The sequence below is a fragment of the Mustela putorius genome, unplaced genomic scaffold, assembly GCF_011764305.1.
Source record: "Mustela putorius furo isolate JIRA1106 unplaced genomic scaffold, ASM1176430v1.1 tig00537350_pilon_pilon_pilon, whole genome shotgun sequence".
In the NCBI taxonomy this organism is placed as follows: Eukaryota; Metazoa; Chordata; class Mammalia; order Carnivora; family Mustelidae; genus Mustela; species Mustela putorius.
In genome coordinates, this window is record NW_025422471.1 from 2275450 (window position 1) to 2299628 (window position 24179).

Here is a 24179-nt window from a genome sequence, read left to right on the forward strand (position 1 = left end):
GTTAAAGCCTCTGCCTTCAGCTCAGGTCATGATCCCGGGGTCCTGGGATCGAGCCCCACATTGGGCTCTCTGCTCGGTGGGGAGCCTGCTTCCCCACCCCCCACGCCTGCCTCTGTGCCTCACTGTGATCTCTCTCTGTCAAATAAATAAATAAAGTATTTAAAAATAAATAAATAAAATGGAACTTTTTGGTATATGTCAGAACCAACTACATAATCAATAGATAGACTTTATCAGCCAGGCTGTGCAAAATAAACCAGCCTCAGCTTCATTAAGCCTTGTATTTGCAATGTCATCCCTGCAGTGGTCCCCTATTAATTTCCTGCAGAAAGAAACCCATTGCCCCTTCTTGCCTTTTCAGGCTGTGCATAACGCTGACCAGTCTCCCTGACCAAACTCCCGCCAAGTCTGCACAATGCAGCTGCCTACACCACTCTGCACTCTGGTCAGGCAGCTCTCTGCACTTCATAACCATCCCTAACCACTAACATTTACTCAGGGCTTTTGCCCTGACTCTCTCACAGCTCACAATGACCCTGGGAATCTGGTCCTTCCGCCTCAAGCTTCTGAGCCTTGAGGGCAGAGAGGCTGCAGCCGGCAGGTGGCTGGGCTCACACTTGAGCCCAGTGTGTGCGCTCCTTCATCGATCATACTGTTGGCCACTGGAATATTCTATTCTCCTCCCTTCTGCAGATCCAAATGGACCATCTTCCTCGATGCTGAGAAAATCCTCTGTCACTCACATGGTGTTTGGTCTGACAAGCACAGCTGATGCTCACCTTTTGAGAGTTAGTCCCTGAAGTTGGCCCTGCTGAAAGAGCTGAAATGACTACTTCCGGATGACTGTCAAAATGCCACGGAGCCCTGGCTAATGAAAGGCATTCACACATCAAATCTGACTCAGACCTGGGCTTTCTGAATTGGCCATTTTCCTGGGAGCACTGGGGGGTGGGTGGCATTCTGACATTACTGCAGGAAGACAGCACTGTCCACGTGTCAGTTATTTTCTGGTGATCCCCAGACGTATCTAACCGAAGACATTCCAAACTCTCAGCTTTACAACATATAGTGAGATGCTTCCTACTCCTTCTTCCCCCTATGTTTTATCACCTGAAGAGAAAACCCCGGGGGCTATCAGGGGACGTCATGTTAGGAATGTGGTATTTGGGTGACCAAACCTTAGAGGGCATCCTGGAAATACTCTGAAACAAGGCGGACAGTAGCAGCTTCTCCTCCCTGATGGTGACCAAAGAAATCGGGTTTTCCCTGTTCATCAGAGACCTATTATTTGTGCTATCTCTCCAAGTAACTTTCACTCAGAAACCTGAAAAGCTTCCGAGGGGGCTTCTGAGAAGATATCCAATGGTCCTGTGGAGAGACAGCCTACATTTTTCATGCTGGAGAAAATCCTGGGTGAAGAGGGAAAGGAAAGGATACGCAGTCAACTAATTGGAAGCAGAACAGTCAGAGAGAGACTGCATGTGGATGGAGACTCACACAGGTACACACACGCACATACCCCCACACCCTTCTATTTATTGCTGTCATGACATAAAATGTGATTATCTGAGCACTTCATCCTACCAGACGTTGATCTTTAGAGTCATGTAATGACTCTACGTAATGACCCATAAGCATGATCAAAATTAGATTGTTCCTGTATTTTCTGGAGTAACCCAATATCCCCTGAACATGTGCTTTGTTGAAGAAAGGTCACATTTGGAAACACTCAAGTCTAACTGTGCTATTCTGCAGTAGACATTGTTCTACATTCAAGAGAGAAGCCCAAGAAAACGAAGAGCCATGAATCACTAGATTAATTTCATCTATTTCTAAACTCAATGGCTTCTATCTCATTTGTATAGTGCAATTTGATAGATAGGGACCTGCCATCATTCACTAAGGAAAAGACACATTTATTTACTGGTCATCCATGTGAGGGAAAGCAAGTGGATGAAGACGACAGTCAAATTTCTTGGCTGAGTGGGCTGCTGTCAGAGTCAATTCCTCTGAGTGTCTGTAAAACACCTTTTAGACAGCATCACGGTTCAGTGGTCAAATGCAGATTTTATCATACCTTCACCCATTCCAATCTGTGATTTCTTATTAAAACAATAAACAAAAGCAATGCTCTAGAGAAAGCTATGATTTTGCTCAAAGCATAAAAATATTTATCTTCATTATTGTATTTCCCCAAACAACTTTAATTCTCATTTAATAATTCAGTAGAGACACATAAATGTATCAAAGATGTTGTGTATGCTCATAACGTGAATATGACAGGCATATGCACATAGAAATTCTATGGCAACTGTGATGGTATCTTCCTCTCAAAATGAAGAAGTATGTTTATCTAAAATGAATTACATAACTAGTCACACAAGCAGAAAACCGAAATTATGAATTATTCAAATGCAATTCTGGCTTTTCACGCCATCAAGAGAGTTTGTTTTAGTCCTAATAAGCCATCTGAAATGTACTCTGCCTTTTGTGATTTTCTGTAGAAATTTCAAAAGCCAAAGGAGAAAGTTCTTTTCAGATGTTATAATATTTGTATTCCTGTCTTCTAGAATTCTGCCAGGCTGTAATATTTCTTTGAGTTTGTATCATACCTCACATCGCCATTGCCTTGCCCAGTAACTGGCACATAGCAGAATTTTTTAACTTTGCCAAATTGTTTTTTAAAGGGATTTTTTTTTAAAGATTATTTATTATTTGACAGAGACAGAGACAGCGAGAGAGGGAACACAAGTAGGGGGAGTCAGAGAGGGGGAAGCAGGCTTCCTACCAAGCAGGGAGCCCGATGCGGGGCCCGATCCCAGGACCCTGGGACCACGACCTGAGCTGAAGGCAGACGCTTAATGACTGAGCCACCCAGGCACCCCAAACTTTGCCAAATTTATGAACAAGTGGCTTTCCTTTTTTTTTTTTTTTTTAATTTTATTTATTTATTTGTCAGAGAGAGAGAGAGAGCAAGAGTGAGAGAGAGCAAGAGAGAGAGAGAGAGCACAAGCAGGCAGAGCCGGAGAAAGAAGCAGGCTCCCTGCTGAGCAAGGAGCCTGATGCAGGGCTTGATCCCAGGACCCTGGGATCATGACCTGAGCTGAAGGCAGCGGCTTAACCCACTGAGCCACACAGGTTCCCCAACAAGTGGCTTTTCTTAAAAAAGAATTACTCCTTTATGTTCAAAGAAGAGTATAATTAAAGGCAAAACGGTAAATTGTCCACTATATGATATACTGCCTTAAAAATGGTCAAGCCAAATACTTGTTTAGTGTTCACTCAAGTATGAAGCAAACGATCTCAAGTCTCTACTATATCCGGTTGTACATATCTCTCCGGCATTCAAAAATCGAAGAGACACAGATAATGAAAGCAGAAAGTATAAAATTGATAAATGTCTTAAGAAAAGAAATAAAGTATTAACGTCTTTACAAGTCCTCATTTTCAGCCATATCTAATCTTATGATAAGGCATCCTGAGACGAAGAATTTGGGACAACCCACATTTTTCATTCATGGTAAAGCCTTGGTTACCCCTAGCAAAGCCTTCACTTTGGGAATCTGGTAAAGTTATGTACGATCACCTGCCCACCATAGAGCCTATGCATCCAAACCCTTTTCCTTCTGTTAATCTTTAATCTTCATGTGTACTGGGTTTCGTTTTGTAAGATGGTTTGAGGTTTACTTGTCTCTCTGGCAAAACTGCATTCCCATTAGGGAGTGAAGAAGAGGGAATGAAAGGGTAATTGTACTTGACATGAGGAAGACGGAGATGGGCTGCTGCTGTATTCTGGCTCCATCTATCCATTTGATAACTTCTTTCATTTTCTTCTTTCATTCACTATCCTCACATCCAAATCAGTTATTATTTTAACAGCGTACAGTAGGGGAGCACATAACTAGTAAAAAGTCCTGGCGTGTTCCTTGATCTCTCTGACCCTCTGTTTCCTCTTCTACAAAATGGCTTACTTATGCTTTGCTGGCCCTAAGTTTCTTAGCGTCTGGTAGATCCTTAGTGAACACGTGGTGATGAGCTGATTGTATGAACACAGATTCTATATAAACTATCGTCCTACCATTTGATTAAATCAAAGAAAGACCCAGATGTTCCTGTCTTTGTCTCTCTGACTATAAAAAGGGACTACCTTCAAGGTTGACCTAAGAATTAATGAGACAATACATGTAAACTTCCCCTTACTTATTCCCTTATATAAATGATTGTTTGGTATTTCTCTTTGGTTTGCAAATTTTCCAGTTCTACTTTGCTTACACCTAAACACCGATGGTTGCCGGACCATGTAAGATAATGGTAACCACAGATTGCCTGGAGTTAGTACATTAAAGGACTTGGACAAGTGACAAAATCTTTAGTATTCATGCAATCCTCTCAGCAAGAAAGAGAAGGAAAAAGATACTGAAAATAATTATTAATCTTACAAGCTCCTTTAGAGACCTTAGAACTGGGAATCGTTTAATCTTAGAAGGCAAGTGCTTAAGAAAATGCAGAAACGTTTAGTACCCGAGTTCTAATATAGCCCTTCACAAGTTTTCTATGAATATTTTCCAAATATATATTTACTTGTACTTTTCAATTTTAATTTATGTGAAAGTAACACATTTATATTAGGAGGGCAATAACTCATTCCAGGATATATATTTACAGTCCTTGGAGTAACCAGCTCTGAAATCATATACTACTACCGCCCTCCAGAAACAAATCAGTAACCTATTAATGTGAGACCTGTAATGTTGTTATGAAACATGACTACCATATTTATACAGGTATGGAGACTGGCCTTCTAAGCAAATGTGAAACAAGGCCAGTCAAGATTCTGTTGGAACTTGGAAAGAAAACATACAATCAGTAAAGAAAAAAACTTCATGTAAAAATGCCTTTCAGCAAATAAATATTATTTTCTCCTAGGCTGCCAAATATGTGGATATGAAATTGAGGAGAGCTTTATTGTTGATATTTAATTTTTTTTTAAAGATTTTATTTATTTGACAGAGAGAAATCACAAGTAGACAGAGAGGCAGGCAGAGAGAGAGAGGAGGAAGCAGGCTCCTTGCTGAGCAGAGAGCCCGATGCGGGACTCGATTCCAGGACCCTGAGACCATGACCTGAGCGGAAGGCAGAGGCTTTAACCCACTGAGCCACCCAGGGACCCCATTGTGGATATTTTAATGATGAATTTGTATATCACGTCACATTCAGCATTATGCAAGGCACTACAATTAACAATTTAAGTTATTCTCTATCTTTAGAATTCAGGATCTGGGAGCACCATCCTTCCTACTTTTTTTTCTTAGTAATATTCGATTATTGTGCAGGTAAGGACACTCAGACAACCCTCAACATCCCAAGGTCTGACTTTCATTCTTAGGAATTAACTATGGAAACAAATTTTTAGAGAGTTGTTATAAGTTGTATTTTGTGTTGGAATTGCCACCAAAGTGGGTGGGAAAACAAATATACTTTGGTCTGGCTTTTCAGGTCTATACTGCATATTCCTGTGGGGACACCTCATGAAAATTCATCCTCAGATGGCCCTACGGTGACTGTACACATTTTATAATTCACCTAATAGCCATTTCAGACAGCCCACTTGATGATTAGTTTCATGGGACTAAAGCACAATGCTCATTACCATTACTTTCTCTCTAAAATCAACATCTCAAACCAGAGAAGTAAAGCAGGGGGAGAAAAAGAATAAAGGTGTGAATAAACATGCCAATCGCACCTCCTCCCTAAACAGTTAAAAGTCTGTCATCGGGATATTTCCATTAAAACAACCTAGATGGGGGCACCTGGGTGGCTTAGTGGGTTAAGCCTCCGCCTTCAGCTCAGGTCATGATCTCAGGGTCCTGGGATCAAGCCCCACATCGGGCGCTCTGCTTGGCGGAGAGCCTGCTTCCCCCCTTTCTGTCTCTGCCTGCCTCTGCCTACTTGTGATCTCTGTCTGTGTCACATAAATAAATAAAATCTTTAAAACAAAACAAAGCAAAACGAAAAAAAACCTAGATGAAAACAGATGGCATTTTGTCACTTTTCCCATCTGATTTAAAGCCTCAGCCAGGGTAGGTAGGACCTGCCATTTATGAGTCCTCTTATTCTATAATATAAGCAACAGGACCAATGCTCCTTCCTTTCCCCCTGCTTCCCTTCGCTCCTCCTCTCAATCTCTCCTTCCTTCCTTCTTACCCATCTACGGTTTGACAGGCAAAATCTTACGTTCCCTGATGTTGAGTCTAAGTACAGTCGATTTATAGCACGAACCAACAGGTAAATAAACAGTCTGTTGAGTGGAGTGGAATTAAGCATCCAGCCACAGACAGAAAGCCAATACTATACAAACGGGACCCCATGGCATTGGCAACCGTGGACATCTGCATGCAGGTCCTTAACGATTATTACCCGTGAATCTCTCCAGATGCAGTTTGTAATCTTGTCTCTGAGAGGCCTTCTCTCGTTTGTTTCTGCATTAGGCATGATACATGCATTTCGGAGACTGACAGTGAAAGATTACTATGCTCATAACCGTCAAAGAGAGCCTTTCACTGATCTCAAGTAGCTGCTCTCCCTTCAGCCGTCCACGCCGGGCACACCGTCCAATTAATACTTACTCACGAAGGCTTCCTCATCCACCGGCAGACGCACGGACATGCAGAAGTAGGTATCAGACTATTAGGGAAAGAAAGATAAAAAATCGAATGAATCTGCTGCTAGTAAAGGAGAGAGAGAGAGAGAAAGCAAGCAAACAAACAAACAAAAACAGGAAAGCAAGGGCTCCGTGACTGAAAAAGAACTACTACTGGCCCGGTGAGGTAAAGCTGCCTGCCAGTGGGGTGCGACCAAGTTAATGGAAGGGCCAAGTCTAGCACACAGGCACTCCAAACATTGTTCCAGGACTCTTTCCTAACTGACTTCAAATCCTATCGACAAGGCCAATTGTCACGAGTGGTATTTCTTGTACTGTCCCAGTTAAAAGGCAACATTTTAGATGCTTCTATAAAAAGAGAGAAACACTTTTATGCACTTGACTTTTTTTTTTTTAAAGATTTTATTTATTTATTTGACAGAGAGAGATCATAAGTAGGCAGAGAAGCAGGCAGAGAGATAGAGGAGGAAGCAGGCTCCCTGCTGAGCAGAGAGCCCGATGCGGGACTCGATCCCAGGACCCTGAGATCATGACCTGAGCCGAAGGCAGCAGCTTAACCCACTGAGCCACCCAGGCGCCCCTATGCACTTGACTTTAAAGTGGTATAGGAGTTAGTGTTGACCATCTTCACTATATGCGTAATTAAATATTTAATTTCCGGAATCACTTTACAGCTGCTCAAATATTAATTAGAGAAAGACAATGAATAAAAGTTGGTCTTAAATTATAATATTTGGTTGTTCTCGCTTACTTTAATCTTCTTATGTTGTACATTGAAGAAATCAACATTCACAAGTTATTCTTTCTTTTCCAACAATTAATCTCTTATCTAAATGGTCGTTTTCCACCATCAAATATATTAACATTAAGAATTTTTAGTGATAAAAATTGCAATTTAAAGAGAATGGGCTTCTGTCAACCTACACATTCCACTTCCTTAGTAGAAGATCCTATGCAGTGAACTGTGTGCCATGGTTGATTATATGCACAATACAAATATAGACCAAACTCATTTAATAATTCATACTTCATGGATTACTACTGTACAGTGCTAGAATCAAGAGGCTCCATAAACATGGATGGAGATCATCTGTGTATCAATAAACCTACTAGATAGCCCTGAAAAATTATGAAATTTGTACCTCTTTTTTTTTTTTTTAAAGATTTTATTTGACAGACAGAGATCACAAGTAGGCAGAGAAGCAGGCAGAGAGAGGAGGAAGCAGGCTCCCCGCTGAGCAGAGAGCCCGATGCGGGGCTCGATCCCAGGACCCTGGGATCATGACCTGAGCTGAAGGCAGAGGCTTTAACCCACTGAGCCACCCAGGCGCCCCTTGTACCTCTTTTTTAAAAAATTCTGTCCTGGGTGGGAGTTCAACTATACCTCAAATCACCACCTTAAACTTTGTGAGAAATAAGATTCAGTGTGTAAGATTTTGTATATGCCATTTTTTCCCAATTATACAAACTGTTTTAATAAAAGGCTTTATAATTATTTCAATTCATTTTTATTTTGCTAAGAAGGAAATGTGCTGGGAGATGTTGATGGCTGCACAGCAAGGAGGTGAAGTTACATGAATGACAGAGATGTGGACTGTGTAACCAAAACCCGAGAAATGTAATGGGAAAATAATGCTTAAATATCTTATAATCATGTATGACACTGTTCATAAATATTTTTCCAATCTCTGAATTACTACTGTCACAAAACCCCATTCTAACATAAAAAATAGAAAGTGGAAGATTCTTTTCTATTTGGCCCTCCTGAGCTATGAGTAATTCAGGGCGAGAAACGATCCGTGGCTACTGTAGCCACTGTTCTACTGTTACCATTGCTAAGCAGACAGTCAATGAATGCTTATTACGTGCCAGGCATAGTTCTTCACGAACTCTAGCAACTAATAATTAAAATAACCAAACATCGTAGGTAGCTACTATTAGGAACTCCACTTTAAAGATAGTAAGAATAATAACTAACATTTACTGAGGGCTTACTATGTGCCAGCACTGTTCTAAATACTCCATATGTCTTAACGTCTCTAATCCTCAAAACACGAATTTGTGATAAACTCTCTCTCCCATTTTCCAGATGAGGAAACCAAGGCAAACAGAGGCTAAGTAACTTTTCTGTTTGTTCTAGCCAAAACCTGCCACTAGGCAGGTAGGCTCGTGAAGCCCCTCTTAGCACAGCTGCTTTAGAAAGCTGGCAATTCTAAATCTTTGCTCCACCTCTCTGAGATGTAAATCCTCCATAACCCAGAATGGTCTTCTCATATCCAATGAAACAATCCTGCTCTGGTTCTCAGCCAGTGGATGCCTTGTTCTAACTCACATCACTGTTTCCTGTCATAAAGATACGAGAGGCTTGTTTTTCCTCTAGACAGGTAACAGTGAGTAAACCCAGAAGGTCTCATCGCAGGGACCACCCACCTAATATTCCTCAGTGCTTTTCCCTTAGCATCCCCCAGAGTCCAAAGGTCTTCTGCCCCTTGTTTTGGCAGAGTTGACTTCAGTTCACATTGGACCTCCTTCACTCCTAGAATGGTTATTTTTTAAGATATCTGTCTTTACCATGTTAACTCATCTCCACCTAATTTACCTTCTGACACTGGTAAGTGTGGGAGCTGGAATCTGTACCGAAGTAGCCTGACTAATGCATTACAGATCATTCAAAGCACTATGAGCAATTAATGACTTAAAAGGAAATATAAAAACAAAAGTCAGTTTAAAGTAGCTAAGTACATATTTATAATAGGAAAGGATAAAAGGTTGCAATTAAACTCAAACCAAAGTTCTTTCATATTTGGATTTATCTTTCATTTTATTATAAGCCACTTCAAGTTGTTTTTGGAATAGTTAACTTACAGGACTAAATACATATATCAAATTCAAAAAGTTGGTTCTTTTGATTAAAAATAAACAACTAAGAACACTAATGCTTGCATGTACAGAATAAAGGAAACTACTATTATACTCAGAATCGATCAGAGCCATATTGTATTCTTATTCTTCTCAGCAGTTGCGCAATTTAAAATTGGGAATGTCTTCCTTCTACCAATTTTTATTTCTCAGCTTACAACTTCTCTGATGAGAATAAATTCAGATTTCAATGATTTTTTGTTGTTGTTCCGTTGAAGCCAGTTAAAAAAAAAAAAAATAAGAGATGAGAGAGATCCTCTGCAGAATAAATAGCATTTGGCAAAATTATTTGGGGAGAGCAAAGTCTGTATTACACATTGCATCAATGGTGTCCCATGCCCCATCATACTCTGATTTAGGATTTTACTTATGCCCCATTTTTCAATATAAAGAATAATTCTGTTAGAAGAAAAGAAGGTAAAACCTTTTTCTTTTCCTAAAAATGAGCACACTAAAAAATACAGTGTCTATTAAATCAATAATTAGCCTTCAGCTGAAAGCTCTGAAGACCAGTTCAACAGAACAGAGAACAAAAAGTAATTTATTATTTTCTCTGCAAGTGTAAAAGGTGTCAGTGAATTTGTTCTATAGTATTCTGGTAATACAGTTTGCTTCCTAGAATTAAGTTGAGAGCTCAAGGTCTATGTAAGGAAGGTATGGCCCTAAGGGTCATTTACATGGTTTAACTGGAGAAGCAATACCTTAAAGATGTCTAAGAGCCAAGTTCTGTCCCCCTTAGGCTGGGTAAGTCTGAGTAAGCACTCTTTTTGTGTTACTTCATTTTCTTCTCACAATTATGCTGTGAGTAGGACTAAGAGGCAACGAATCATTTTTTACAGAAATGGAAACAGATTCACAGAAAGGTTATTGGTCTACCTAAGGCCACCCAGGTAGTTAGTGTCAGAACAAGGATTAAAGGTCTTCAAGTTTACACCTTCAAGATGATTAGAAATAGCTATGTGTCTTTCCTGCCATTTTCTTGCCATTAACCTAGTTTCTTGCCATTTTAGTCTAGTTAAATGTGATTCTGGAGAGTCCTTTGAACCTTCATACCTCTTTTTCTCTAACTATGAGAGTAAATGCTATATTTAAAATTAAATGCAAGGCTCTTCGTAAGTAAATGAATAACTTTTTTTTTAATTTTTATTTTTAACAAGACAGGTTAATTTGCTGAAGAATGGTTTAGACAATAGCCTTTGCCAAACTATTATGAACTCATTATAGTGCAGGGAAAGAAAGATTTTTTAGGTGATTACAAAATACTGTTTCATCAATATAGGTTACTTTCTATAGCAAGTTCCAAGAAGGGATAGGTTTACTTTATAAATTCCATGCTGTAAAGCAGTAGTCAGTATAAGAATTTAAGGCGATAATAACATGTAATCACATACTTAACTACCACCAACCCTGCGATCAAGAAACTATTAAAAAAAAAGAAACAAAAAACAAGGCTTCTGAGTCAACAACATTAAGAAACCTGGGACAATACATTTCTCAAAGTAATAAAACTTCATGAACAAGTAACCAGTTATGTTTTTCTTTTTCTCAGGATAACCACGGAGAACACCATTTAACAGTACCCTGATCAGATAACTATAACCCCACCCCCTTTGTCAACAATACAAACCAAATTCAACTGACTTAAACATATGATCAATATTTAGCATATGATACCTTGTCAAAGGGAAAACATTTACTGAATGCAATTGTACATTATTCTAGAACATCCCATCATAGTCATTTCCCATGATAACACTGACAGGCAAGTGTTACAGACACTGTTTTAAAGGCATAAAACTGAAACTCAAACAGGTAAGTAACTTGTTTGTGATTAAACAAAATTCTTGAAACTGATGAAATGGAATTTGAGCCGAGTTCATTAAAACACTTCTCTGCCCAAAATAGGAAAATAGCTATTAAAAGGTTGTTTTTCAAATCTCTCTAATATTTGAAAAGAAAATACCAGTTCTTAGACACAACTTTAGTTGTTTCCTTGATGAAGGGGAGAAATAAAGGAATCCAAGACACATAAAATTTAACAAGAAGTTTTAGTCCAAGTCCCCTAAATTTTCAATAACATCTGAGAGTATCTCATGAAAGCTTGTTGACAGACTGCAAAGAACTAGACTAGAACCACAGCGATTTAATGCTGTCATTATTTTGTTTCTGCAAAGTAAAGCTATTTGAAAGCCTATATGTAACTCAGATCAGTGTTTCTCTCTAACATATTCCGAAGACGCAAAAACAGCACGTTACTGCCCATTATAATAGTTTCTCCATTTGAACATCCCAGAAAGGATGCTTCCATAATTCAACCCAAACTACCAGTACAACCTTTCACAAATTTTCCACATATCATCATCATGAATCTTATTTTTCTCTCTGTGGGAAGAACGTAGTATCTGAGCTTGGTGCCAGGGGAGTGTCTGTAAAATACTGTGGATTCAAACTGCTAACACAAGGCTCAGATGTACAAAAAGGGAGAAATAATGTGAATCTACATAGCCGTGCTTCCCAGGGCTCTCCGATGTGGCACATCAGCCAAATCTGAATCAAGAGGGATATGATATTGCTGATGCCTCTTTACTACGGCTCCTGGAAGCGAGCCAAGAAAAGCACATTTTTCTGACAAAAGTAGTGTACCAGAAATGAAAATTCTTTATTGCTAAAGAACTTCTATTATATTCTATTATTACCCATTTCTTAAAAGATTTTATTTAGTTATCTGAGAGAGAGCGTGCATGAGCAGGGAAAGGCGCAGGGAGAAGGAGAAGCAGACTCCCCCACTGAGCAAGGAGCCCAACGGGGAGCTCATTCCAGAACCCCAAGATCATGACCTGAGCCGAAGGCAGATGCTTAACTGACTGAGACACCCAGGCGCCCCTATTATTACCCATTTTAAACCAAGAGTTCTCTTGCAGACAATAGGGTTCAGTAACACCTTGCTTACATTATTTAAAGAGTGTTCTTTATTTTGATTTAGTTGTTCGTGAGACAGAAATACAGTGGTTTCTACAGAATACGTAGTTAATAACATCAAGTGCATATTTAAATTAATACGGAACAAACAAAACCATCTGTTCACACAAAACCAGTAATTTTTGTTTTGGGAAACCAGAGGTACCATTCAGATTCTAGTGCGGAACACTCTGATTTGATCCTGATTAGATAATATCCTCACAGGCCCTTATATTGTTTGGACTTGAAGGATCCCTGCAGACCACCTTTCTCAAGGAGACTCTCCAATGTGGTGACACAAACAGGCATACAAATAGACAATACGACCCAGTTTTACCCAGATATGTTTACTTCTGCGGCTGTTTGCAAATGGTTTTCTGTGAATAGGCCTCAACCCATAGAGATATTATATTGTGTATGGCATGGTCTCTGGTCTTTTCTCAGCCATCCCTTGAGCAGTGAAATCATCTCGTGGTAGCAACTGTGACTTTGTGCCTTCGAGTTGTTGCTTGCAAAGCGAGCAGTAACCTCTTTTTTTTTTTTTTTAATTTTTTATTTTTTATAAACATATAATATATTTTTATCCCCGGGGGTACAGGTCTGTGAATCATCAGGTTTACACAGTTCACAGCCACACCATAGCACATACCTTCCCCAATGTCCATAACCCCACCCCCCTCTCCCAATCCCCCTCCCCCCAGGAACCCTCAGTTTGTTTTGTGAGATTAAGAGTCACTTATGGTTTGTCTCCCTCCCAATCCCATCTTGTTTCATTTATTCTTCTCCTACCCACTTAACCCACCATGTTGCATCTCCACTTCCTCATATCAGGGAGATCATATGACAGTTGTCTTTCTCCGCTTGACTTATTTCGCTGAGTAGTAATCTCTTGACCAGCTGAGACCACACACAGTTTAAATCCAATCCAGACAAACTGTAGCGGCTCCACAAAAGCCCTTCATTTCCACACAGTACTCACTTTGGATTTATGGTTTTTTTTTTTTTTAAGATTTTATTTAATTGATATATTAGAGAGAAAGCAAGACAGAGAGGGAGCAGAAGCACGGGTGGGGAGGAGAAGATTCTCTGCTGAGCAGAAAGCATGAGTTGGGGCTCCACACAGGGCTCAACCTGGGGCTTGATCCCAGGACCCCCGGATCATGACCTGAGCTGAAGGCAGAAGCTTAACAGACTGAGCCATCCAGGTGCCCCCTCACTTTGAGTTTAAATAATTCGAGTTCTGCGAAGCACTAGTGGAAACCTCAGGCATGGTGGTCATGCTGCTAGTCCAACAAGGGAAAGGCTCAGAAAATGATGAAGTCTCTGTGACAAGGACTTTAGTTAGGAGAGGAAGGAAGAGATTGGAAAATTGTTTTTTCAAAGTTTTCTTTTAATCGATCCAGTTTGAAAACAGAATCAAATTGCTGTTTCCCAAAGTGATTTTAATGCATGCTTACTAAGCTTAAACTGACACAGGAGTCTGTATTTTCGACGTCATCCTAGTATAAAAGAAAGCTAAAGCAAAGGAAAATTAGAGCAGAACACAAATGCTTTTCTGGAGCAAAACGCAGGTTTAAAAAGGCTACCTCTCCAGGCAAACCAAGAAACAGACTCTTTACTGCAAAGAAGGTGAGGGTTGCTAGAGAGGTGGTGGGTGGAGGACTGGGCCAAATGGGTGATGGAGGTTAAGGACGGCACCAGGTATGTAATGTAAGTGATGAATCCCTAAATTCTACACCAGAAAACAATACTACATTGCATGTTAACTAACTGGAATTTAAATAAAAATCTGGAGAACATAAAAGAATCAAGAAAGATAAGACTTTCTATTTTAGATGCTGTATTCTATATTTAAAAGCATAACAGGCTATTAAACTTCTTCAGCAATATATATTTATGTTGCAAAGTTGGAAGAAGATGAAGAATAAAAAACCTTGTAATTAAAAAAAAAAAAAAAAAAAACCAAAATCTACCTCTCTAAAACCAGAACTTAAGATACTTAAAGATAAAATCCCTTAAACTGTCACTTTGCGTATACTCTATCCTAATTTTCCCTCTGCTCTTGTCTTTCCCTTAACATATACATATAAAATATGTACCGAGTACCGGGCACCGAGTAGCTCAAGTCCTGATACCATGATACCTGGGTCCTGGGATGGAGCCCTGCATTGGGCTCCCTGCTTGATGGGAAGCCTGTTTCTCCCTCTCCCACTCCCCCTGCTTGTGTTCTCTCTCGCTGTGTCTCTCTCTGTCAAATAAATACATAAATAAGATATTTTAAAAAATACATATAAAATGTTTTTTATGTTTATATTCATTAAGCTGTAGAATAAATAGTCATAGTGAGAATTTTATGTTAAAAATGTTCCCAAATTGACTAAAAGAAAGCATTCTTCAAAACGCTCTACTCTTGTCCTAAACGTTAGGTTGTAAGCTCTAGCCCCATCAACTTTTTGGATGTTTAGTCCAATCTAGAATGTAATCTTCTTGTCATACTGTCTGCCTTGCATCCTAAGCATATACAATAATATCTGGCACATACTGGAAGCTCTATAAATATTTGCTGAATTTTGCCTGTACCTTCCTCCTTTGGTGGCAAAAAACGGACAATTTAAGAAAGGCCGAAGTGAAACCTGTATTATAGATGCTGCCTAATTAGGGTTTTACACGGCATCACTTTTTCATATGAATTTTATCCTTCAGTTGATTCATCCCAGAATCCCATTTGCATTTTTAAACTATAATCACACTATGGCTGATGATGACAAGATTCTTAATGCCAAGTAGCTCAAGTGAAAGCTACTTCCTGGCAAGGGCTCTTCTTTGGGAATTACAAATCTGTATGAGCAAATGATGAAGGAAAAAATATTTTGGTGAGTGAACATCTGTCTTAGAGCTTTCACACACTTTTATTTAAGAGATAACAGAAAGGAACATACTAATAACAGTATATAATTAATCACTCAGGCCACAACCAGTGATGACAATGGAAGGATCCTCCTTGGGATTTCTGATTCTGGGGAAGTTCTGTGAGAGGAAACTACTGTTCTCAACAGAGCTTGCTGATGACCTCTACTACTTACCTCCCCCAAGCTTAAGCCAGTGGTTTATGCTTTTCATCCAGTTTCCCAAAAATGAAAGCTTTCTGAACCTTGTGCCAACATTAACTAGCCACAGCCACACCTCTCTCTTAGCAGCAGACTGGAAAGTGACTATCTCAAATCTGTTTGGAGATACTTCAGAACAGAAAGGTCTCACAGTCCCTGCCCCCAAACAGCACATTTCTAAGCTACGTGGCTTACCTTTGATTCTAGGACAATATGGAGTCATGGAAGAGAAGTTCTGGAACTTAACAGGTCTGTCAGTTACTTTACTACTTGAAATGCATTCTACTCTTTGGAAATTTAAAGTGAACCGTGAGAAAACAGAGTGGTCTACACAATTTCTGTTCTTTCTGGAGCTGTTCCCAGATGCCTTGTAGTCGTCTCATGAATACTTGCTCACCTTTAAAATCTCTTTTAACGTCTGTGTCGAAATCCATTCTTCCACCCATCCATTCATTCACTCAACAAACATACTGGGTGGGCAACTCCCGCAAAACTGTGAGCAAAAGTATACGTGGTTTCCGTCCTCACAGAGCTTGCAGTCTGCCAGCTGAGCAGACCAATAATCACACAGATACATGTGTTTTGCTGTTTTGATTAATACATGGTAGAAGTAAAGGTTGCTGTTAAGAGCCAGGAATTCACGGGAAATGACACAGATGGAGGAGGATTAGCAAAGCTTTAGGCATAGGAAACAGTCTTTTCAAAGGTCCTATACTTGGGAGAAAATTTGATGGACTGTGAAAATAAAAGTTAGTGCCTTTACTTTTTTTATAAGAGAAGAATTTGCTGTTTTTTTTTTTTAAAGACTTTATTTATTTATTTGACAGACAGAGATCACAAGTAGGCAGAGAGGCAGGCAGAGAGAGAGAGAGGAGAAAGCAGGCTCCCTGCTGAGCAGAGAACCTGATGTGGGGCTCGATCCCAGGACCCTGAGATCATGACCTGAGCCGAAGGCAGAGGCTTTCACCCACTGAGCCACCCAGGTGCCCCTAAAAGTCAGTGCATTTAGACAGGGGAATCAAGTTGGACTGGAAAAGGAGATGTGGGGCACACATTGCTAGACCTTGTAGTCCATGTTAAGGACTCTGGTTGTTTTGTTTTATTTTGTTTTTCTTTTTTTTTTTTCCCTTCACTTCTTACTTACTTACATACATATATACGTTTATTTATTGGAATCTCTACACCCAACATGGGGCTCAAACTCACAATGCCAAGATCAAGGGTTCCACACTCTTCCAAATGAGCCAGCATGGTGCCCCAATTTTGTTTTTCTTGAGAGCAACAGGAAGCCAATGAAATGTTTTGTAGGAAACTGACATAGAGGCTCAAATTAATTAGAGAGGTAAGTAAAAGGGCCGGGTAGGTATACAGAAAAGTGATATTAGCTTGGAAGTGAGTGTTGGCACTAAAGAAAGAGAACAGATTGTAGAGACATTTAAGAGGTAAAATAGGCGTGCCTGTGTGGCTCAATAGGTTAAGCATTCAACTCTTGATGTCATCTCAGCTCATGCTATCAAGGTGCTGGGATTGAGCCCTGCATCTAGTTCCCCACTCAGTGCGAGTCTGCTTGTCTCCCTCTCCCTCTGCCCCTGCCCCTACCCATGTGCTTGCTCTCTCTCAAATCAATAAATCATAAATTAAATAAATAAATAAATGGTGAAATAGACATGACTGGGAGTGGATTTGGATGGGACAGAAGGAGGCGACACTGGGATGATTCCTAGATTTCTGGTGAACTCTTCCTGACTGAATGCACTGGTAGCAGTCGAGACCAAAAACCCAAGAAGACCAGGTTTGAAGAAGAAAATGGATTTGTCATTGGACACATGGAACTTAGGAAGCATTTGAAAAACCTGTCAGTAAATATCAAATGGGAAGTTGGGTCAAAGTTCCTTTTTAGAGGAAAGGCCTAGAAATGTTATAAGTATATGCCACATGTAAGGTGGGTGGTAGCTGGGCAGTGGGTGTGGAGGAAGCTCTTTTGGGAGAGTAGAAAACAGAAAAGACAAGTGACTGAGCTCTTAAGGAGCTGGCTAAAGGAAGAGTAGCCACCGAGGTCAGAGATAAAACCAAGAGAGTATTATACCCAGAAGCTGAGGAGAGGCCATGTTTCAAAAAGGAGAAAGTAGTTGATAACTTCTCTAATTAAAACCCATTTGTTAACAGTGTTCTTGGGGGGGTGGGGGATAGGGATGCCTACAATTTAATTCTAACATTTAGACATATACTGTTTTGTGTGTTAACACTCCTTCCTTCCTTAAGGAAGCCAGTTCCTCCTGGTAGCTCCTCCTTCAAGGACTATGACTGGATACTCGGGCCTCCTGACTCAGGGACTTCTCAGGGCTATGTAAAGCTCCCACCACACTTACAGTCCAAATTCCCCACACTCTCTAGTGTTGGCCCTCTACGCTGCCTCCCAATAAAGAAATGCCTGCGGCAACAGGACAAGGCAGAGTCACCACAAAGTTCTCCCACCAGCTCCTCCGGTGGTGGTCACAGGGCCTATTCCAACATAGGAAACAGTAAAGAACATCAGTGAAAAGGGAAATGAAAAGACAAACTGGGGCGCCTGGCTGGCTCAGTCAGAAAAGCGTGTGACTCTTGATCTCAGGGTCGTGGGTTTGAGTCCCACATTGGGGGTAGAGATGACTAAAATAAAATAAAACAAAATAAAATGAACTTTGAAAAAAAAAAGAGAAAGAAAAAACAACAACAGCAACAAAAACCAAAGATTTAGGAGGCTGAAGGAAAAACGATGGGTCAATAAATCAACTTAAAACCTCCAAATATTCAAAATAAAACAATATAAGGACAATTATTTGACACAATACTGGTATTATATAAGTTCAATAGGGTATAATAGCACCAAGTAATAAATCTCTATGGATGCTTGCTGATTTTCACCCAAGAAACATTTTTATGCCATAGACTAGTGTTGTTAACAACACCTAGGAATCTGAATGTGTGATTTACCTCTTCAGCACACACTGATTTTAAATTTTTTTGTCATGTATTAAGGACTAGCGAGATGACGTACTAGAAAAGCGCATACTTTGTACATAAAATAGAGAAGTACAAATACTGCAAAATTAAAATAGTCAACTTTTAGTAATAGTCCAACGGACTTCAGCACACCTGTATAAATGCTGCAGCTCTGGGCAACAATCCAAGTCTTCCGTATTATATATTTGTAATGAGATTAATATTGTGAAAATATAAAACTGTTGTACTCCCATTTCTCTCCCAAATAAATCACATTTGTTTCCCCAGAAGCCATTCTGTTAATAGGGCTCCAAAGGAGGCAGGGCTAATGCGAGCTCGGAAAGGGGAGAACGGGCACAGCTGAGGCAGGAGGAGGAAAGGAAGAAATCTCCAGCCAAGAGGAAGTTAATTTCATAGTCACAGATGAGATGTCAGAGTTGATACCAATGAAGACAACTGAGCCCAAGAATTCCATTAATTTGAAGCCCCTCCTACCGCCCAAGTCTATTAATTTAAGACCCCTTCTTTTCATATACCCAGATATTATCCTGACAAATAAAAAAAGAAGGAGGAAGGGGAAAAGCCTAATCATTAGTTGAGATGATTGTCTGAACCCAAAGGGAGTGGGATACCCTCAACTGATACTTTTAAGATTTTCTTCCTTACTACTCAGAGGGTCAGGAGCTTAGGAAGCTAAATTAGATAAGTTTTTTTAAAAAGTAAGATCTTTATTTTCTTTGCATACTTGGAGAGCAGTGTGTGACTTCTGACTCTGCTACATACATAAGCAGAGAACAATTTATAAATTAATGGATTAATTCATTATTTGTACTTTTACTATTTGTTATGCATTAATAACTGACATCAGTATGGTATACCATTGCCTGATAAATTTCTTTTTTTTTTTTTTTAATTTTATTTATTTATTTGACAGAGAGAAATCACAAGTAGATGGAGAGGCAGGCAGAGAGAGAGGGAAGCAGGCTCCCCGCTGAGCAGAGAGCCCGATGCGGGACTCAATCCCAGGACTCTGGGATCATGACCCGAGCCGAAGGCAGCGGCTTAACCCACTGAGTCACCCAGGCGCCCCGCCTGATAAATTTCTTATGAAAGAGATCTAAAATGGGTAAATAATCTTGTAAGTCTTAAGTATACTTATGTACTCATGGCAATGATTAACAGGATTTTTTGGCCTGAAAGATGACTGATTTTTTATTTCATTTATTGTGGTACTTAAAATTGGTACAAACATTTCAAAAAAGCAAAATGGCAATGAATGGTTAGGGCTATGAAAGTGTTTATCAAAAACAGCCCCTTTCTCCTTATAATGAATTGAGCACATATACCAGGATAGATCACAAAGACCATATTAATCAAATACGTAACTTCTGTCTTCTGTAAGAGGCTTAAGAATATGTTTATGATCACAAAGAGGACATCTGGTTGCAAACTGAAGAACGACTCAAAATGGTTTAAGCAGAGATGTAGTCTCTCACATAATGTGTGGTGTGAAATCATCAAGGACTTTGGTTCTTTCCATCTATCAGTTTTATCCTATTCAGCACGTTGCCTTTCATCTGTAGAATTCTTTTGTCCTTATTACAGGATGGCAGTAGCAGCTTCCAGGATCATAGTCTCAGAAACTAATTGCCAAAAGCCAACAGAAGGAAAGTCTCTTTCTTCAGTTCCATTTCAAGAGTGAAGCTTTCGCAGAAGCACTTGCTTGGAGCAGAATTCCCTTCACATCTAACTGGCCAGAACTGTAACACATGCATTCTCTAAACCAATCATACTAAGGTTAAAGGAATTACCATGACTGGCTTGGTCTAATCAAGAGTCACTTTCTGAGCTAGAGAAGGTCAAAAAAGAAAGGGAGAAAAATGCCTGTAGAATGGGCAACCAATAGGTCCTGACGATATTCCTGAGAACAAAAACCAAAACCCTCGTAATTCTAAATTTAACCAGTGGTAGATAACCTTTGGGCAAGTGGGTCCATTTCAATGTCTAGATCTGTGGTGTTCAGAATTTCTGAAATCCCTGTCTTCTTGTCTAGTAAAATAATTAAGTCAACCAAATATATACTCAATTAGACCATTTCTGCAGCATCTCTTAATTAGATGCCAAAAACACACTAAGATTTAGGGACCAAGAGTGGATAAAATGCCAAATTCCGAGTTTGGCCAACCTGATAATCTTGAGGGGAATAAGAGATAGAAAGCCATTTTAATCCTAAATTCAGAAAAAAAAAAAAAAAAAAAAAAAGACAATTGTGCCTTCTGAAAAAAATGTTTCTTTGCTTCAAAAGAAGAGGTACTGCAGGTATGGGGGTATTTACGTTTAATGATGAAGTCATATATTGAACTCTAATGATCAAGGGCAAATTCATTCTCTCTCCACCTCCCTCATAGTGATTTTTGCAATCTATTCATTTTCGTCTGACTTCCAACTCATAAAGAAAACATTACAACAGATTTGCATCCTTTGCCTCAAACTTCTAAGAGGAACTATAAAATCAAATATAAAAATATTCTTCGGAACGCTCTGTTTTTCCTTTGCATGTCATAAACATCTCTGTTTCAACATTAGGCAGTAAGAACAAAGCTCCTTGTTTGCTAGTCTGTCTCTTGTTATTGGATGTGTTTTAAAGGCTAATGCCTTGATTTATTCTTGTTTGTATTCCCAAAGACCACTTGGCATAAGAACCGGGTATGTAGTGAATGCTGGTTGAATTCATTTATTGAATTCTTTTTAAACTACATGACTAATAACCTTTCATAAAGGGCCTATTCCTACAAAAATAGCTCCAAAGCATGGAGTCATTTTTTTCCTTTAAGAATTTTATTTATGCTTTTTTTTTAAGATGATCAAGCCAAATTTATCCCACTATAATTTTCCAACTTCCATTGAAAGACAATATTAATAATTCAAAAAAAAAATGACTCTACAAAGGTTGTCTTCTCTTTGCGTCTCAAATCCCAGGGGTGGATATTGTCATACAGTTAATAGAGTTATTATTATAATGAACCAAATAGCTTTAGAAACTGCAAATGTCCATTTTCCAGATATGCTTTTACTTATCATCAGTTCATTTCACATTATAGACATAAATAACTGCACTTCACGCAGTATTGGTGTCCTTCTTTAAGCCAGGTTGGAAATTAGGAGAAAACCAAATTTTAAATGAAAGAACACATACAATTTTTTTTTTTTTTAAAAGCTTCATTGTGGGATGCCTGGGTGGCTCAGTTGGTTAAGCATCTGCCTTTGGCTCAGGTCATGATCCCTGGTTCCTGGGATCAAGTCCCACATCAGGCTCCTTGCTCAGCAGGGAGCCTGCTTCTCCCTCTCCTTCTGCTGCTCCCCCTGCTTGTGTACACTCACTCCTCTCTCTCTCTATGTATGTATATATATATATATATATATATATATATATATATATATATTTCTGACAAATAAATAAATAAATGCAATCTTTTTAAAAAATAAAATAAACTTCATTTTTTATTTTATTTATTTTTAAAAGATTTTATTTATTTTTTTTCTTTATTTCTTTATTTGAGAGAAAGAGAGAGTGAGCACGTCAGGGGAAGGGCAGACTCTCCTCTTAGCAGGGAGTCGGACTCAGGGTTCAGTCCCAGGATCCTGGGATCATGACCTGAGCCGAAGGCAGACATTTAACCCACTGAGCCATCCTGGTACCCCATGACTTACTTATTTTAAACTGGAAGTTTGTGTTTCTTAGTCTCCTTTGTCTATTTCACTCATCTCCTCTCCCTGCCTCTGGCAACCACCAGTTTGTTCTTCCCATTTAAAAGTCTGTTTGTTTGCTTTGTGTTTTAGATTCCACATATAAGTGAAATGATACGGCTTTTATCTTTCTCTGTCTGACTCACTTCACTTAGCATTACGTCTCCTTCACCATGTTGTCTCACATAGCAAGATCTCATTATTTTTGGCTGAGAAACTTTCTATTGAATGTGTTTGTGTTTATGTATATACACACACTTATATCTTTTTTATTCATTTATTTATCAATAGACACTTGGGTTGTTTGTATAACCTGGCTATTGTAAAACAATGTTACAATAAATTTAGGGATGCATGTATCTTTTCTAATTAGTGTTTTCATTTTCTTTGGGTAAATACCCAGTAGTGGAATTACCGGATCATATGGTATTTCTATTTTTAATTTTTTAAACAATCTCCATACAGTTTTCCATAGTTGCTGTACCAATTCACATTCCCACAAACAATCCACAAGAGTCTCCCCAGAGGAAAGTTTCTTTTTACCAAAGTATTTCCATTGACAAATTCGGAAGAAATGACATAATTAGAATACTCATCATATGCAACTTCCAATGAATCTAAGCAATGGTAAATATTCATGGCTGCTAAAACCAATAGCTGAAAAGCTGATAGGAAACTTTATATATAATCAACATCCCGATTCCAAATTTAGTATCTATGATTTATATCATAAGAAGAGATCAATCAGACAGTCTATGTTTCCTATTGGCTTAATATAATATCACCTATGAAAAATTCTTGCCAAAAACTCTCAACTCAATCTCAACTCAAGTCTTTTTATGTACCAGTATAGAAATATAAGGGACAGAGGTATTTGTTACATCGAACTGCAGAGATGCAATAAGCAAAACCTAGAATACAGAAAACTCTTTTATTTTTATTTTTGCTTTTTTAAAGATCTTATTTATTTATTTGACAGACAGAGATCACAAGTAGGCAGAGAGGCAGGCAGAGAGAGAGGAGGAAGCAGGCTCCATGCTGAGCAGAGAGCCGGATGCGGGACTCAATCCCAGGACCCTGAGATCATGACCTGAGCAGAAGGCAGAGGCTCAACCCAATGAGCCACCCAGGCACCTGCAGAATACAGAAAACTCTTAGGACAAATGCTGTTTTCCTCACAAATAAATTACAAGGGGAAAAAGAGACAAAAGAATTTTAAGAGTCCCTCTAAGAGACACATATCAACAAGATATACCATGCAGACTATGTTTGGATCCTGATGCAAACGAACCAACATTTAAAAAATATAACAGAGAATCTTGACATTGGCCAGATATGTGGTGATATAATGGTAATTGTGCTTGTCTTAAAAACAAGAACTTTAAAAATATACACCGAAAAACTGTGAAATGAAATGATATCTAGTAGATGCCTCAACATAATTCCATGTGTGTTGGGGGAGGAATGAAGTAAGGGCTATAGATAAAAGAAGCCTGACCATGAGTTTATCATTATGAATGGGTATGTGGGGGGTTCATGATACATTATACAAGCCTTTTAATTTTGTGAATATTGGGAGTTTTCCATTGAAAATGTTTAAAATATAAAGAAGATACAGTTTGTCCCTGGGAATCTTTGCTATCACCTATCAACGCAATAACCGACAAACTGAACAATAAAACATATCTTGATTCCATATACCTTTTGATCCTGGGACATAAAAATAGATAATAATAATTTTCTTCCTTCGGAAGCTTTAAAACATAATGAAGAAGACAAAGCCCACCCTCAGGAAAGAGTGAAGT

At 39.0% G+C, this 24179-nt stretch overlaps 1 protein-coding gene across 20 annotated transcripts in view; it reads right to left on the reverse strand.

Moving 5' to 3' along the window:
* PAM (peptidylglycine alpha-amidating monooxygenase) overlaps positions 1-24179 on the reverse strand; it is a 155283-nt gene that overhangs the window by 111815 nt on the left and 19289 nt on the right. For all 20 annotated transcript variants that reach the window (XM_045074394.1, XM_045074393.1, XM_045074392.1 and 17 more), the window contains exon 3: positions 6627-6684. In XM_045074394.1, the coding sequence (XP_044930329.1) occupies positions 6627-6684 (58 nt within the window). The remainder of the gene's footprint in view (positions 1-6626; positions 6685-24179) is intronic.